This window comes from Pelecanus crispus, chromosome 17 (assembly GCF_030463565.1).
Source record: "Pelecanus crispus isolate bPelCri1 chromosome 17, bPelCri1.pri, whole genome shotgun sequence".
NCBI lineage: Eukaryota > Metazoa > Chordata > Aves > Pelecaniformes > Pelecanidae > Pelecanus > Pelecanus crispus.
In genome coordinates, this window is record NC_134659.1 from 6,994,162 (window position 1) to 7,010,489 (window position 16,328).

Genomic DNA, 16,328 nt, shown 5'->3' on the forward strand with positions numbered 1-16,328 from the left:
AAGATTTCCACTGTGGTCGATTGTGACTCAGCTTCTGTTTCCCCGCCTCTGACTCAAGGATTTCACCATATTCAGAGTTTGCCAGTGGTCTGATGGAGACTGGCAGTTCCCTTGAGCTGGCAGATCCCCAAGTTCCTTGCCACATTGAGCCACTCCTAGAGACAGGCAGAGTCAAAGCATCCTCAGTGCCACAGCAAATCTGTCCCAGTTGTTGTCACATGGCTGTTTGTCAGGCACTGGGCAGCTGGATGCAGCTTGGGCAGGACAAAGCAGATCAGTTTGGACAGAGCAGGTGAGGGGCACAGTAACGTTAGCATTATACAGCAGTCATTTAAGATATGCATGCAGGGCAAGTTTTAAACTCTGGTTTCCTGAAGCTTCTAAGAAGTGGAAGTGGTTAAACTCTGTCGTGGTTTAGCCCCAGCCAGCAACTAAGCACCACGCAGCCGCTCGCTCACTCCCCCTACCCCAATGGGATGGGGGAGAGAATCGGAGGAGTAAGAGTGAGAAACACTCCTGGGTTGAGATAAGAACAGTTGAATAATGGAAATAAAGTAAAATAGTAATGCTAATAGTAACAGTATAATAATGATAATAATAATAATGATACACGAAGCAAGTGATGCACAATGCAATTGCTCACCACCTGCCAACCAATACCCAGACAGTTCCCGAGCAGCGATTGCTGCTCCCTGGCCACCCCCCCCCCCAGTTTATATACTGAGCATGACGTCATATGGTATGGAATAGCCCTTGGGGCAGTTTGGATCAACTATTCTGGCTGTGCCCCCTCCCAGCTTCTTGTGCGCCTGGCAGAGCATGGGAAGCTGAAAAAGTCCTTGACTAGCATAAGCAGTACTGAGCAACAACTAAAAACATCAGCCTGTTATCAACATTCTTCTCCTACTAAATCCAAAACACAGCACTATGCCTGCTGCTAGGAAGAAAATTAACTCTATCCCAGCCAAAACCAGGACAAACTCAAAACCAGGTTTCTCAGCTTAACTAGTGCACAAACCTTCTCATTTATAGGTTTGTGCTACAAACAGCTAATCATTACCACAATGACATCTTCAAGCTCTGCCCAGCATCCAGCAGCTGAGAATGCCCGCAGAATCACACTCGGACAAGTTAACCAGGTAAGAATCTGTCCCACTTATCTTCACTGCTTTCTCCTCACTAAAGCATGATTTCTTCCATCAAATCAAAGCTTTCTGAGTACATTTAAGTAAGAAGAACTTAGCCTAATGGAGTAGGGCTTTTATCCTGAGGCATTGTGTTAGCTTTCACTATCAGATCAATGATTTATGAATATTTTAAAGGGGGAGAAGGGGAAAAAGCAGTTAAAACTGGCCATACAAGAAATTGCATAATGCATATTTTTGTGCTGAACCTGTACTTGGAAGTATTCCACATACAGCATTCCTCCTAGTGCTAGACAGTTTGTGACTGTTGTATGGGAGCTTTGTAACCTTGTATGCTGAACTTTGTCTAGCATCCCCATGCCTTTTTTGAAGTCAACTTAGGTAAGTATTGAGCATGTAGTACTCACATTATTGACTATTCCTAGAGTGTCCTTGGAACAAAAGGTAGTTGTAGCTGCAAGCCAAGGCCAACGTGGCAGGTGTGTGGTTTGATTATGGCTCAACACCATGTTGACAGCCAGAGAAAGAGAAATTTGCAAACAACAACAGTAGAAATCTGGTCTAAAAACCAGGAAGATTTCTCCAAGACAGGCATCCAACCTTCCCAAGCCTATTAATTGGAAAAAGCATCTCCACAATATGAGGGGATGTGGTAAGAGTGGAAATAAGCTGGTGGGAAGTTGAGAGATCCTCCCATTTGAGGCTTAATTTAGAACCCATCTGAGGCTTAATGTAGAAGCTTTGAAATGTAGCCAAGTCATGCAGAATTGAATGTATATGCTTATTTGTTCAACTCACTCTGTGTGAAAAAATAAGTAAATAGGCTCTGATATTAGTAGCAAAATATTGATTGTCAACACTCAGTGTCTTAGGCATTGCAGAATAAACACTTCCATTTTGGCTGTACTGTAGCAGCTAAGAGCCCATTTTAAAATGATCAAGCTAACTAGGTTACTTCTTTAATCAGAAAGAGATGTATAAGAAGTTACTTCAAAATCCATTTGAGAGTGGTCATTAGAGAAATGAATGAATGTAAACACATAATTTCATCTTATTAAAAACCATGTGCTGATACAAGCACTTATTTCAGTTGTGCTGAGCTTTTTCCTAGTGAAAAAGCTGTTCTTGAGAAAGAGACTTTGGGCTGGACACAAGCTGTTCCACTGGAGCTTGAAAATGCATTTAACAAAACAATAATGAGAAAACAGGCAGACCAGACACATTCACAGAGGAGGTGATTTTTTTTACAATATTAGAAAACAGTGGAACCAATTCCTTGCCAAGATACTGTCAGACAGCTGAGTGACAAATTACATTTGTGACAAGCAACCAAAACCTGCTCTTACCTTGTGCAGGTGCTGCAGCTCAGGCTGTCTCTTGAGAAGATGTTGCAGGGCTGCAAGCAGGCTCTACTCCTTGGGAAAGGAAGTGGAATTGCAATTGCATTTATATAGGCAGAAAGCAGGGGTGGTATGAGACACAGGTGAACCCACCTAACATTGATAGTGAAGGGCCTTTCCTACCTACCGTGTATTACATGCCTTGAGAAGGCACACGCCTTGTCAAGGGGGAAACAGCAGTGAACATCATGTGCTGAGGACTGGCCTTTCTGTCCTGTGACTGAAATATCTTGCTGTATTAGCATCTGATAGGCGAGGAGAACAGAGGAAGAGATTCAGTGTGGGAAACATGTGCGTTAGTATACAATATTGTACACAAATGTGTAGCATTCAGAGAACAGTGAGGGCTGTCTGACATTTTTAGGGAACGCAAGGCATCAGATCATGTGGTGGCACTCTCCTAGGAATTGTTAAAATTCTTGTGGAGTAGATGAACTGGCAACGTAGGGGGGAAGTAGCTATTTAAAACTTGCTGCTGTTTTATATAGCATCATCTGTCTCATCTGCTACTCAAAGCTGCTTGGGTGTGTGGGTGAAACCTAAAGGGGTTGTGGAGCAGTTGCATGGTTCCCAGAGTGCTTTTTTTTTAATATAATAAAGACTTTGGTTGCTGAGTGAGATCCACAGAAAATACAGGTTCTGATCCTTGGTGTTCATTAACCACACCTCGTGTTTAATGCAGTCTTATTATTATGTGCCTATTCATGGATCCTAATAAATACATACTCCCTAAGGTCTGTACAGAGCAGACCCAATTTGTTCACTGCACTAATTGGGAAAATTCAGGCATGCTGCTCTTGAAGTGGCAATCTGAATGCACCGTCATTGCTCCTAAATATATGACTCAGTACATTTGGTTAGTCACTGCCTAGGACTCCATACCAAGGGTCTGAGTTTCCAATCTTCCCTCACAGGATGAATGACATCAAAGTTAATGGGACAATGTGAGTGATTAAAGCCTTTAGAGCTGGCTGCCCAGATTCCTTGGCTTTTTTTGTCTTGCACTTGAGTCAGAATGATTGTGCTGATTTTCAGTCCTTCTAAATTCTTTTTAAGGGGTTGTCCATGCAGATTACTTGCAAAAAAGAATACCAGCCTTCAGCAGGTTAGCCTGAGGCAAGCAGTGTTTCCCCAAGACCTCCAACTCCCACCACGGTTGTCAGCTCTGTGCTTGGTGTGTCTTACACAGGCTGACTTGGACAGCTTGGGTTCCTTAGCTGTGATGTGCAGCCTGCATGCCAGGGTGACGAGCTTTCTCTCAGCAGGGCGCTGCTTCGTGTCATTCAAACAGAACTCTGTGCTTTGTGTTTTAGGTGCGACCCAAACTGCAGCTTCTGAAGATTCTGCAGGCTGCAGGTGCCCAAGGTGAAACCTTCACACTGAAGGAGGTGGGCTCATTTTCTAGGCCTGTCCCTGGTTCTTTGGGAGATGGCTCTTTGTGGGGAAGGGATGGGACTGGCTATTAATTTTTCTGTACTTTGAAGCCCTGGCTTGCAAAACAGGGATACCTTACCCCTAGGGCTGTTGTGATTTGGTTGATCATAAATTGTCTTGAGAGCTGCCGGAGGAATTGGAATAAGAGCGTGAAATATTAAAGAAAATTATTTATCCTGGAAAATCAGAAACCTCTTTCTCTAAAGGAGACATGGGCTAGCCACATTGCTTAGAGCTCGTAGGAGATTCTGTTCAATTGTCTTGCTCTCTGCTCAGTGCACAAAAGCCTTCAAAATTGAATTCTAGTTGATATTTTTCTTTAACTTTCCTTTGAAATGGCTTGTCAGCTAAACCTAAGAGACCCTGTGAATTCATTTATTTTAAGATTAAAATGCAATATGTGTACAAGATTAAAAAAATGACACTGACTGTGATTTACAAGAGTATCCTGTCTGCAAAGAATTAAATGCAGTGGTTTTTCATTATGAATGTGTCAAATATTCCTGCAGAGCCCTGTGACTTATTTTAAACACTTATGCATTTAAATAACTTATTTAGCTTCTAAAAATTTTTGCAAAAACAAATTGAACGGTTTAAATGGGGGGAGTTGAGTATTAAATGCAGGTTATTTGTATAGATTAACATTTTAACTCAGTTCAGTCAGTTTTTTCTGCAGTGAATGGAGTACTGTTAGCAACTTTTTGGTGATGCTGTCATTCAGGAGGGTCACTTTGGTGGGTAATGGGGGGTGGAACCTGCCTATATGATGCTTAACGCACTTTGCTTTCTCCTCTTGTACTCTGGATTCCTCACTGTAGCTGGCAGTGTCCGCTAGCTCTCAGAGGACGTTTGCTCTCCATCCTTCTTTGTGATACTAATGCACTCATTTTTTGCATCTTGCAAATTGTCTCCTGAGGGACAGCACTGTAGCTTGTAGTCATCCCTGTGCTCTCACTGAGGGAGACTGCCCAGACAGAAGTGTTATCACCCATGTCGTGTTTCGTTTTAACGTGAGGTAGCAGAGTGACTTCTGTCGATTCATCTTTGACTCAGTTTTCCTTCTTATCAAGGGTTAATAGTTACAAACCTTATAGCAATATGGTAAAGCGTAACTCTCCCTTGGTTGGGAGGTACCGATGAATTGCAGATGCGCATAATAAGCATCTGTTTGACTCTATTGGACTCTATTGTCAAGTACTATTTGACTCACACTGTGTAGGGTAGCGGGAGGCAAGTATCGTAAACTAAAGCGAATTTCCAGGGTCTTTGGTGGTTTGGTTTCAACTGCAGATACGGCTAATGGTATGTTATGTATCCACAGGTTATGCATTACCTAGGACAGTATATAATGGTGAGGCAGCTATACGACAAAAGACAGCAGCACATGGTCTATTGTGGAGGAGATCAGCTAGGAGAACTGCTGGGACTGGAGAGCTTCTCTGTAAAAGATCCAAGGTAGGAAAAAGTGACCTTTAATGTACGTTGTATTATAGAGGTTGCCGAGACAGACTCTTGGTGTCAGTGTTTCTGTTCACTGTCGCATAAGCCTCCGTGAATACCAAGTGCCCTGCTGAGTGGCTTATTGGTAATGCATTTGACAAGTTTGAGTTTAGCTCCTTTGTTCTGAAGAGCCAGTTCTGAATGGTTCAGGCAGTGAGCTGCTTGAGGTGACATCTTTTCCCCCTTTTATTTCTGCATCTTCTCAGGCCCTTGATCTCACACTTAAGCGAAAATCTGCATCCTTCAGTTAAGTTCTGAGTTAGACTTCTCTGTAGCAAGCATTTAGGAGTGGCAAAAAAACCCCACTGCGGCTTCCAGTGTCTCTCTGGATAATAAAAGAGAATTTCTGTCCCTGGTTTAAAAGGGTAATGCTGTTTGGTTTCATGAGTATACTCAACTGTCGCCTTCTTTCCCACAGCCCAGTCTATGACATGTTGAAACGGAACCTGACTTCTGCTGCAATGGCAGGTAGGTTTGTCACAGTATGGGCATATTCAATGTAGTGTTGATGTAACTTGGGTAAGTAATGATATTCAGAAAAGAGAAATGTTTCTGAAGTTGGAACAAACTGCTAATGAAGCCTTTGACAAGACAGTCTCTTTGAGTATGTGTCTTTTGTGTGTGTCCACCATCAGTAGCTGTGGTATGAAATCAGTTAGCTGTTTGAGTAATGTGGCTGCCTATAACCAATGGCCAAACCTTGGAGCAGCAGACACCCTCTGTCTGGAAGCACACTGACGGAGCTAAATACTGTGGATGTACAAATCAACGTGGCTGAAGTATCCCACCCAAATCATTACTGATTTCTCAGTCTTCTCTCAGTTTCATAGCATGCTGTGACTTCTCGCTCTCACCTCATTTTATACTTTCATAGTCTTGAGACTGAATATAAGAGTGCTGGAAACCCAGCCTAGTTCTGCAAGCCAAAGAGGTCTGGACTTCAATCAGACACTTGAACCTTCAAAAGTCACTGTTATTTTCCCAGCTCATAAGAGAAATCAAATCTATCTACATCAAAAGCCCTTCAGTCATAAATTAAAATCTGTTCTTAAATTAATCTCAGCTGATGGCTTCCTTGCAGCCAGTTTCCATTGTACAGCTGGTAATCTTCATTTGAAAAAAAACTTGTGATGAAACTACAAGTGTGTGAATCATGAGGGACCTGCACCAGGAGAGTTGTGGAGTCTTGTGCCGTACTTCCTGGGGTCTCTAAGCAGATAATATGGACTTAGTTCTTCATAAGGGCTTAGTCTGGTTTTGCACACGTACATAAAAGCTTGTGCAAATTTAGAAACAGAAAACATGGCCCTAAACTGCTTAGTTGTCTTCTTTGAGCCATGTATTGGTGCCTCTGAGGTCCCCCTCCTTTCTCTATTTATACAGAAGAATCTTCCTAAGTGGACTCTTGTCTAAACACGTTACCTCCAGAATAACTGTGTGAGTGCTGTTTTCCTCGCTGGTGATGCCCTAGCCTCTTCCCTATAGGCAGTGTATGTGGAGAGCAAAGGATCCCAGCGAAACACTCTCTCTGCTGCCTTCTCCCCTTCTACTTGGTGTGTGCGTGTGTCTGCGTGCGTGCGGCTGGGTGTGCGTGTATGGTCCAGTCATGGTGTAACTATTTTTAAACCTGCCAAAGGAAATACTGTTCCTTTAGGGAGATGATCACTGAGTTATACCACCGTGTCTGCTTGTGTATGTGTGTGACTATAAAACGAAACAAGCTTGGCAGACCAGACCTTTGACAAATACTTAAGAAGGATGGAGTCTAGGTATTGTTTTTCCTTCATCGCAACATACGAATAACTAGAAGTGCCATAGGGCTGAAAGAGGTCTTCACGTTTCATGTTTTGTCATAGCTGCTTGTATTCATTAGCCAAATCGGTATTTATCAGCACATCATTTTGCAGATTATCTTGGCCACTTCTTTTAAGTACACCTGTAGAAAGAAAAGTGACAGTAGTGCATCTTGATAATAAGGACTAAGCTCTTACATAATGCTGTTTATCAGAGGGTGCCCTTACTTGGCTAGCTTTCACTCACATGAGGCATATTTAGGAATACCTCGCTTTAAGGACATTTTGTATAGTATATGTTGGCTTCAAAAAAGGAAGCCTTCCAATAAGTGGAGTGTCTTTTCACACAGTGTTCAAGGCTAGTTTGCATTATTTATAAAGTGTTAGAAGGGTAGGTCTTTACCTCTTCTAATGCCCCTGCAGAGCCAAAGCAATTATGGATGAGCCAACTGGCTTCTGTTTTCCTTCAGGTATTAAATAATCAGTGACTGCAGACGCTGTAGGGTGATGGAAGGAAGAAAGGAAAGCTGAACTAATGCATGGAGGGCAAAGAATATGGGCTGTAGCCATGTCATTTTGTGGTCCCGTGTTTTGGCCCATTTTATGGACCACTTTGCGGTCCAGTTTTCTGCCTATAGCAGCAGTTTTCAGTGTCTTCATATCAGTGTCATGATTCATGGTGTGAACTGGACTGTTCATGTCTGCCTGGCATTCAGCAGGGAATTTCTCTGCTAAATTGAAAGGGGAGCAGGCAGGAATCACCCTTGCATCTTTTGTTCTCTAGCAAGTCATTCTGTTTAAAGGGTAGACTTCCTAAGTGCAAGTCTCCTATTATGTAGAAAGATTTCTGTTAATTTGATTGTTCTTGCTATTTAGGTTGGCCTTTTCATTAACTCTTGGGGCCAGCATAATCATCTGGATTAAATTGTGCTGTGGATGTGTATATATACACAGTTACTGAGGAAAGAGCTTGCTATGCATGCAATTTTCCCCTCTTTAGTCTAGTCATTGTTCTTCCTGCCCACACCCTTTAAGAAAGATGTTTTTCCTGTCTCAGCATAAGCTGAAATAGATGGTGTCCTCAGGTATTTATAAAAATCTTACTCTTCTGTGTTCACCTTCTTCAGCATGGATCTGATCCAGCCTTCAAGTGAGAGTCCCCACCCTTTGCTATTGCTCTGGGTTTCTGCCTCCATGCAAACCTCTTGTGTAAAGGACCTAGAACTTGTGATGGGAGGACAGCCTGTAGGAAAAACAATAGTTTTTCACATTGGGAAGAAGGTTCTTACGTGCTGTGAGGTTTTATCAAGCTTCATCTCTGAGGAGGCACAGACTCTCTATTCCATAGGCTAATGCTTCCATATGTACCTAGCAAAGCCTAGGGAATACTGGAGTAATGCCTCTAGGAAATGGCCAGCTCTCTAAGGAAGAAAGGGTTCTGTTTCTCTTAAAGGGTTACTTAGAGGTCTGCCAAGTCTGTCTCGTTGGTTGCTTGCTGAAGACCCTCTGTGTTGTGAGAATGGTTATTACCAGGGAAGGTTTTTTCTTTTGTTTTACCTGCCATCTAGATGCTGCACAGAATCTCGCAAAGGAACAGAGCGTCGATAAGCCAAGCCAAGACCAGCTGAAGGTAAACCCACTGCCTGGTGGTTTCTTTTGTTGTACAGAGTGCCCCTTCTCTGTACCTGTGCATGGTGGACTGCCAGAACTTTGTGCTGCTTGGCTGCCAGGTCCTCACCTTCCTGAAAAGTTCTTGGAGTCCACAGAGCAGGGACAGAGTGACCCTTCTCTGTTCTCTTCATAACAGAGTACCAGTCTCTGAGCGCGTTTCTCTGGGGTGTAGCACTTCTAGTCCTCAGTTCCTCCAGCGTGCTCTGTATTTTCATGTCTTTCCCCCCTCTCTCCCACCCCCTCTCCGAGTAGGAATTGCCAAATAATTAAGCTTTCTAAAATGTGTGAACAAGTTTTGTGTTTAGTAGGATTGTTTTCAGAAGCTTTCAGGCAGAATCGGAAACCTAGGAAAAATCTTTGCACATTCAAACTTGTTTTCAGGTATATTTTGGGATTAAGGTAGTCTGATCCGGGAGGTGTCTGTTCACATTGGGGGCCAGACATCACAGTATGACTGCATTAAAGATGGCAACTTTTGGACTTTGGCCAATCTTAAGATTTTTCCTAGGTTGCAAGTATATTGTTTGTGCTGATTACAGATGCATTAGCCTTCTTAAAGGGTTAATACTGTGTAGTTCTTGTTCAGAAACTTTTATTTCTCTTCATAACTTCTTGGTCTTGTACTGCAGCTGGTGACTGGGAATGGAAGTGCTACATCCCCTTGTCCCTATAAGCTCTGATGGACTAACATCTGTTTTTTCCTTCCTTCATGCAGTTTAGCCATCAAGAAGGTTCTGACACTGGCATCGTGGAGGGTGAAAGCAATGCTTCTGCTTTGTCTACCTCAGAGCAAAAATGTGAGAATTATGAAGGTGAGTGCCAGCTTTTCCACAGTAGCACAGTGTGTACAAGCTCTTCTGCTCCTTCTCCAGTATGACATGTTAAGCTCTGCATCAGCAAAATGCTGGAGGAGGGTGTTGGGAGACTAATAAAAACCTGTTGTGGAATATAATCTTTAAAAATCATCATTTTATGCTAAAGATTGAGAGAACTGCAAATGTTCGCCAAAGGTATTTTATGATAGACGTGTTTTCTAGCTTGGATATTTGGTCTCATAAATAAACACTTTGAATAAAATGGCAGGTTAAGCCCCAAAAGCACATCTATCACTAAACAATGCCATGAAAAATCTTAGAGACCTTGCTGAAGGGTATTTTAAATGCTGAAATTATACTTGTATCTATTTATCTTCCCAAGGGACTCTCTCCTCTGATTACATAGAACACAGCCTGAGACGTCTGCAGTCATTACCTGCAAACCAATCAGGGAACTGAATAACAATGGATTTTTTTTTTTTTTTCTATCCAGCTTAAGTGTAATACAGCTCCTTCGTATTTAGACATTTCCTTTGTTTTAATGTCTGGGGATTTCTTGCTGGTTCACTCATATGGATTTCTGATGTTACGGAAGCAATTTTCCTGTTTTTCTACTTCCTATTCTCAAGTCGTTCTCATACCAAGGAACCTAATTTGTAAAACCAGATCTTCTTTGCAAGTGTGGGTATTTCCAGATCAAATGAGAGGGGTAGATGTTTTCCTGGCTGCATGTACAAAAGAGGTAGAAACAGTCCTTGTCTGTGCCTTTGAAACTCTTGGCATGCAAGAGAGAGAGATTCAAGGTTATCTTGAAATTCAGACCGCTGAGTTTAGGATCATAGACTAAACTGCACAGGCTAAAAAGGAGGCTGAAGCATGGGGTTATGGAGAATGGATTCTTACCTTCCTGCTTCCTATTTTGAGCCTGGTTTGGGAATTCAGGAGCTCCCATCACTGGAAATTTGAACTAAATTCTAACCAGTTCTTTCTGCATCTTAAGTCACTCAAGAAATCTACTCGGTGTTGACTTGGTTAGAGCTCTGAAAGAAGTGTTTGTGTTTCTGTATTGAGTCTTAAAAGTAAGGTAAAGCTAAAGAGAACCTGTACCGTTATAGAGACCCTGGGAACACTGGGATGCTTCTCTGACCTCTGATGGCTGTGCAGTGACTATTTTGCCAGGTTCACTTGGGTAGATACACGAGTACAGATGTGCGGCAGATCTAACATCCCAGTACACTCGTACAAAGCCCAAAGCTCTTAGCAGTAACTGGCTGTAAGAAGGAGCAAGAAAGATTTCTAAAATCGGACGGGGCCAGATTTTTCTCTGCTAGTCTCTTAAATTATGTAGGTGTGGCATGACTTAGATTCTACTTGGCTCTTACAGACAAAGACTTAATAGAAAACCTCTCTAAAAGCAAGAAGCCTAAACTGGACCTAGTGTTTGAGGAATGGGATGTAGCTGGTCTTCCATGGTGGTTTTTAGGCAACCTCAGAAGCAATTACAAGTCCAGAAGTAATGGATCAACAGATATTCAGACTAACCAGGTGTGTAGACATTTTAAATAGGTGCGCTGTATTCTCTTCCTCTCCTCTTTTGGGTTCCAAGTAAATAAAATATTCTTGTTCTTTCTTTCCCCTTCCCACTCCAGGATTTTCAGCCTCTCCCTTGTGTGTTCCTGTCCCAGCCTTTCACATCAGGTGGTTGGTTACCTTTAGTGTTGTTAAATAAACTAGGCACTCTCTGAAGGCTGCGCTCAGCCATTGGAGGTCCTTCTGCACTCCAGAGCATTGGTTGTATTTCAGGAGTTGCCCCTCTTCTGGGTTGAAAGTTGGTACGCGGTGCAGGTGGCTGTAGCATGGTAGCCAGCTGCTGTACGGCCAGCTAGCAAGGGGAGTGAGCATAGTGCTGCTTGCAAAACGGGGTGTCTTGGTGAGAGTAGTGAGCTGCCCCTTTCTCTCCCAGGGGTGACTGGAGAAGCTGCCCAGGGCTGAGAAGGCTGTTAGTGAGGAAGAGGGGAGAGGCAATCGCTGTGGCGATGGCTGCGGTGCTGGTATTCCTGCTGCTGATAACCTGAGCTCTAAGTGGTCTCTCCTGTTTCTTTTCCAACAGGACATAGACACTGCCATTGTTTCAGATACTACTGATGACTTGTGGTTCCTCAATGAATGCCCGTCAGATCAGAGCAGTGCTGCAGTCAAGGTGGAAACGGTTGACTGTGAGGAAGTGAAAGAAAGTGACAAAAAGGTACCTCTTCAAACAGCCACAGTGCATGTGTTCCACAGGTTGGCCTTGTTTAATTGATCTCATGGTGCTGTGCTGATTTTGGAGGAGCTAGATCTATAATCATCCAGAGTTTAAACTGTGTTTAGAAAAGGCAGTCACCATTCCATATATGGGGTGAGAGCTTTCCTGTGTAGTCAGTCTGCGTGGGTTTGGTTTAAATGCGTGCATTTTCAAGGCACAAAATGAATTTAAAATTAATTAAAACTCTAGCAGCAACTTTCCTATATTTCTAGCCAATATCTGCAAGACTAATAAATGAAAAGACTTGAAGAGGAAAATCTCGGTTTATGTTGTGTTAGCATTCAGTATAAGATAGGCTGGCCTGAGTCTGCTAGCTGAAGTGGTAGTAAGATTGGTCACAATTAATTAATTAATTGAGTAATTAATCAAATGTGTGTTAAAAGGATTGAGTTCATGATTTCTTCTATGGAAATTAGTAGGACCGCTCAGGTGTGTATGTGTTTGTATGATCCTTGTGTGTATCAGAGAGAGAGAGAGGAGTTGACCACAGGCAAATACGACTGTAAACCAGCCCAGCAACAGCTATCATCATTCTGGAATAGATACAGTACATAAAATGGCTTTTCATTCACTTCTAGAAATGGTTTAATTCTCATGGGGAGGATGTAGTCATTTTAGTTTTGGCGTACAGTGTCAGGCACATAAATACAGATTATTGTGCTCCTCTAACAATACATCCACTCTCTCCAGGTGACCGAGGATGCATGTTTGCATGACTTTGAGGATTCTCAGTGCTTAAGTGATGACACGGATACAGAAGCTGCTTCTGAGGTAGGCGTCCTTTAGGTCAGCGTTCCTTGCTTGGAGTGTGCTGCAGTCCTAGCTGTAGCTGAAAAAACTCATCCTACAGCTACTGCTGGTTGTGGTAGGAGAAGCTCATTCTTGTATGGGTTTCAAAGGCCAAAAAAAGGCAAAAAATCAAGCCAAAAAAAGCTTTTTTGTAACCTACGTGAAGGAACGTAGAGAAGTTGGCTTGACCTGGTCTGGTTTGGTTTGGATAGGGCTCTGTTAAATTCTAAACTGGATGGGCATTGAGCACTGGCAGCCCATGAATGCTCTGACCCACCCAGTGCAAAGACACCAAGTGTCTGTCCTGGCCACAGAGCAGTTCTGGAACTTGCGTGATTTTGGCCATTTTTTTGTGGCAATGTGAGAGAATTTATACATGCTCTAGCTAGGAGGGTTTTTTGACTAGGAGATTAGGGTCCTTGTTTCTACATTGTTCGTCCCTTTTGTGCAGGGTAATGTAGTGTCAGCATAGGCAGCCACTGGCTTTTTACTCATGATTTAAATTGTCCCTTCACACACCCAGGAGGTGAATGAAGATCAGGCCCCCAGCTTCTAGCATGGTCAGTCTAATGCTATATGAACATAGTATTAACAATATCCATGCATGTTTTAATAAGGTTAATTCCATATTGTCCTCTGATAGGAAATCTGGAGTATAGTCCTTGGCAGAGGTTCAGAAATCTAAAGTAGGCACATTGTAGTCACTGAAGTGCTCATGCTCAAAAAAAACTTGTTAGTGGAAATTTCTGTGTCAGGATCAGGGTTCCACTGAGTCCTGGGTGTCCAGACCAGCTCTGAAGCTATGCCTTGTTTTGTGGTAGTCTCTGGGATGAGAAGAGAATCCACTTCTCATCTCCCCCCATTTTTCTGAAGATATTTGTAAATGGCCTTTGTCAGGAGGAGAGCCTGCGTACCTGCTGGTGTAATGTCTTTGCCCTTGCAGTGCCTCTCTAAGGACAGACCACAGCTCTTTTCCCCGTTTAAATGAAAAAACAAGATGGAAAGAGAGAACAAGCAGTAATTACTGGGTTGTCACCCCTCCCCACTACCCCATTCCTCTTCTGAATTCCCTCATGATAGGTATTGAGGGACATCAAATTTGTGTTCTTTCATCTGTCCATTTTCTCTCCCAGTCCTGCAGGCTGCCTTCTGAGGTTTTGTTTTAAGTCAGCAAAAGTGTGTCATGATACTCTTTGCAACTGATAGCACCAAAATTTTTTAGCATTTTTTTTTTAGACTCTGCATGTTTGACAAATTAGGATGTCCCTGGCATTGGACAGCTGAATCATAGCTCTGAACTTGGGCAGCTCTTGCCCTTGCTATGTGGGGTAATCAAGTAAGCCGCTATTTATTAGTTGTGCAGATTCAACAGATGCTAAGTGATTAGTGAATCTGGGAAATATATTCCTGACTGATTCCAGGAGCTCTACCCTTGAATTTCGAGTGAGATACTGAAAATTCAATAAACTGCACAGCTTGAGAACATTGTATTCTTCCAGAGTGCTGAAGGCTGGGAGGAAGGAAGGACAGATTTTTAATGCTTAAAAGATCTGCATCTGTAGAATGCACAGGGGTAGTCAAATTCTCTTTAGGCTTTCTGAGGTGCTGATAATCAAACTAGCAATCATGCATTTGCAAGCTTATATGCAGTAATAAATGTCCTTTTTTGATGAAGCTTCTTTGCTGCTTTTCCTGTGTAGAGGAAACGAGTCGTATGCAAGAATACACTAACTTGCTGCTGTTTTTGTCTGCCTCAATCATTTCTTAGGACTGCTGGCAATGTACCAAATGCAAGAAATTTAACTCTCCAGGCAAACGGTACTGTTACCGCTGCTGGGCCTTACGGAAGGACTGGTACTCAGATTGTCCCAAACTGGCTCATTCTCTTTCTCTGTCCAACATTGATGCTATGCAAAACAAAAATGATGATGAAGGGATAGATGTCCCAGACTGCCGAAGGACTATTTCTGCTCCAGTTGGCCAACCCAAAGACTTGTACATGGTAGAAAACAAACCACGTGTAGATCCCTGCAGCTCTATTGAGTCTTTGGATTTGGCACAAGAATGTGAAAGCAAGGAGTCTCTGTTGCATTTCACTGAGCATAAAAAGGAGGAAGAAATACAGTCTTTGGAGAGTATAAAAAAATTACTGAATCCTTGCTTCTTATGCCATCACAGACCACGGGATGGGAATATTGTCCATGGAAGGACTGCTCACCTTGTGGCCTGTTTCAGGTGTGCAAAGATGCTGAAGAAAAAGAGATCACCTTGCCCAGTGTGCAGGAAAGAGATTGAGATGGTGATCAGGATCTTTATGGGGTAGTTGTGCCAGTTCAGGCCTTCTCCACCAAAAGATAGCATACACAGGTTTTCTTGCACTCACATAAACCCTAGCTTGAGAGTTTGGCCGGCGAATACCAAAGAGAATTAAGATTCAAATCTGACCGAGAACACTGAGGAATTCTCTGCATTAAATGAAGCAGCATCCACTTTTTGATGTCCATGGAAATTAAGGCCCGTAGGGAGCGAGGGGTGACCGGCACGTTGGTATCAATGCCCTAGCTTTGAAATTGTCTAAATCTTCTAATTTCAGCTCAGTGGTGTCATTAGGATTCTCTGTTCTGACAACTGGTCCTTGCAGAAAACAAGTTTTGGAAAGAGTTAGAACTTTGGCTGCTGGAGTGTTGTTCTCCAATGTGTGCAATGCCTTATAAGGGGGAGTCTGTATCTGTGAGAGAGAGAGAGAGAGAGAGATATGCAGGGGTGGGAAAGAGGGCGGGAGGGAAGGGTGGACCAAGGTGTTTGCAATTTAGATAAGCCATTTCTCCAAGGATCAGTTCTCCTGAGGACACTGAGAAGTAAATAACCTGGTTTCTGAATTTTTTTTTTTTGTTCGTTTAATGTAGGTTTGTTAGATAAGGTGAAGGTCCTCTTGCTCCCAGACTTGAAGTCCTCCCAAACTTTTAATCCGCAGCTATCTCAGGTCACATATCAGATGGCAAAAGAATACTTTGCTCTGTTATTGGCTCTTCTAATTTCTATTTTAATTTATATTGATTTTTTTTTTTTCATTTAAATACAGTTCTATGTCATCTTGTATAGCTTTGATGAAGCCTGTCCAGCATTAGCTCAGAACGTGGTCTGTCAGCTGGATCAAACCATAACAGCTCTATGCATGTTTTGGGATGTTCTCATGGCTCTGTGCTTACAGCACCATTGCAACTTCTACCTGCTTCATGTCATTAGGCCAGTCTAGATGGCAGAGGCTTACTTTAGATAGGCCAGTCTAGATGGCAGAGGCTCACTTTAGAGTGCGATGTGGCTTTAAAGACAGGATATGGGCCTTTGAGGGAAACAAGATAATTCCTGTAAAGCACCGATTGCAGCTGGTTAGTCTATGGGCTGTGCTTGGTGTTAGTTTTTTTAATTTTCTCCTCTGATTTTCTTTCCCTGTGACTTAATGCTTCAAATCTGTT

General features: G+C 42.7%; 1 protein-coding gene across 2 annotated transcripts; it reads left to right on the forward strand.

Annotated features, from left to right (window-relative positions):
• Window positions 1-1,030: 1,030 nt before the first annotated feature.
• MDM4 (MDM4 regulator of p53) lies at window positions 1,031-15,590 on the forward strand. 2 transcript variants are annotated; one of them, XM_075722300.1, is made up of 10 exons: window positions 1,031-1,139; window positions 3,859-3,933; window positions 5,301-5,434; window positions 5,898-5,947; window positions 8,841-8,902; window positions 9,659-9,755; window positions 11,143-11,303; window positions 11,869-12,003; window positions 12,754-12,834; window positions 14,621-15,590. In XM_075722300.1, the coding sequence occupies exons 1-10, from the start codon at window positions 1,065-1,067 to the stop codon at window positions 15,173-15,175; spliced, it is 1,425 nt and encodes a 474-aa protein (XP_075578415.1). In that variant the 5' UTR covers window positions 1,031-1,064; the 3' UTR covers window positions 15,176-15,590. The 2 variants fall into 2 exon arrangements, with proteins under 2 accessions (XP_075578415.1, XP_075578416.1); XM_075722301.1 differs by lacking the exons at window positions 5,301-5,434; window positions 5,898-5,947; window positions 8,841-8,902; ... (1 more) ...; window positions 11,143-11,303; window positions 11,869-12,003.
• Window positions 15,591-16,328: the final 738 nt, after the last annotated feature.

What these genes read in the sequence shown, in the direction of transcription:
- MDM4 (XM_075722300.1), top strand. Translation starts at nt 1,065, where the DNA reads ATGACATCTTCAAGCTCTGCCCAGCATCCAGCAGCTGAGAATGCCCGC. An exon ending in GACTTCTGCTGCAATGGCAG is followed by an intron (nt 5,948 to 8,840) that starts GTAGGTTTGTCA and finishes CCTGCCATCTAG; the next exon opens with ATGCTGCACAGAATCTCGCA. An exon ending in AAAATGTGAGAATTATGAAG is followed by an intron (nt 9,756 to 11,142) that starts GTGAGTGCCAGC and finishes TGGCTCTTACAG; the next exon opens with ACAAAGACTTAATAGAAAAC.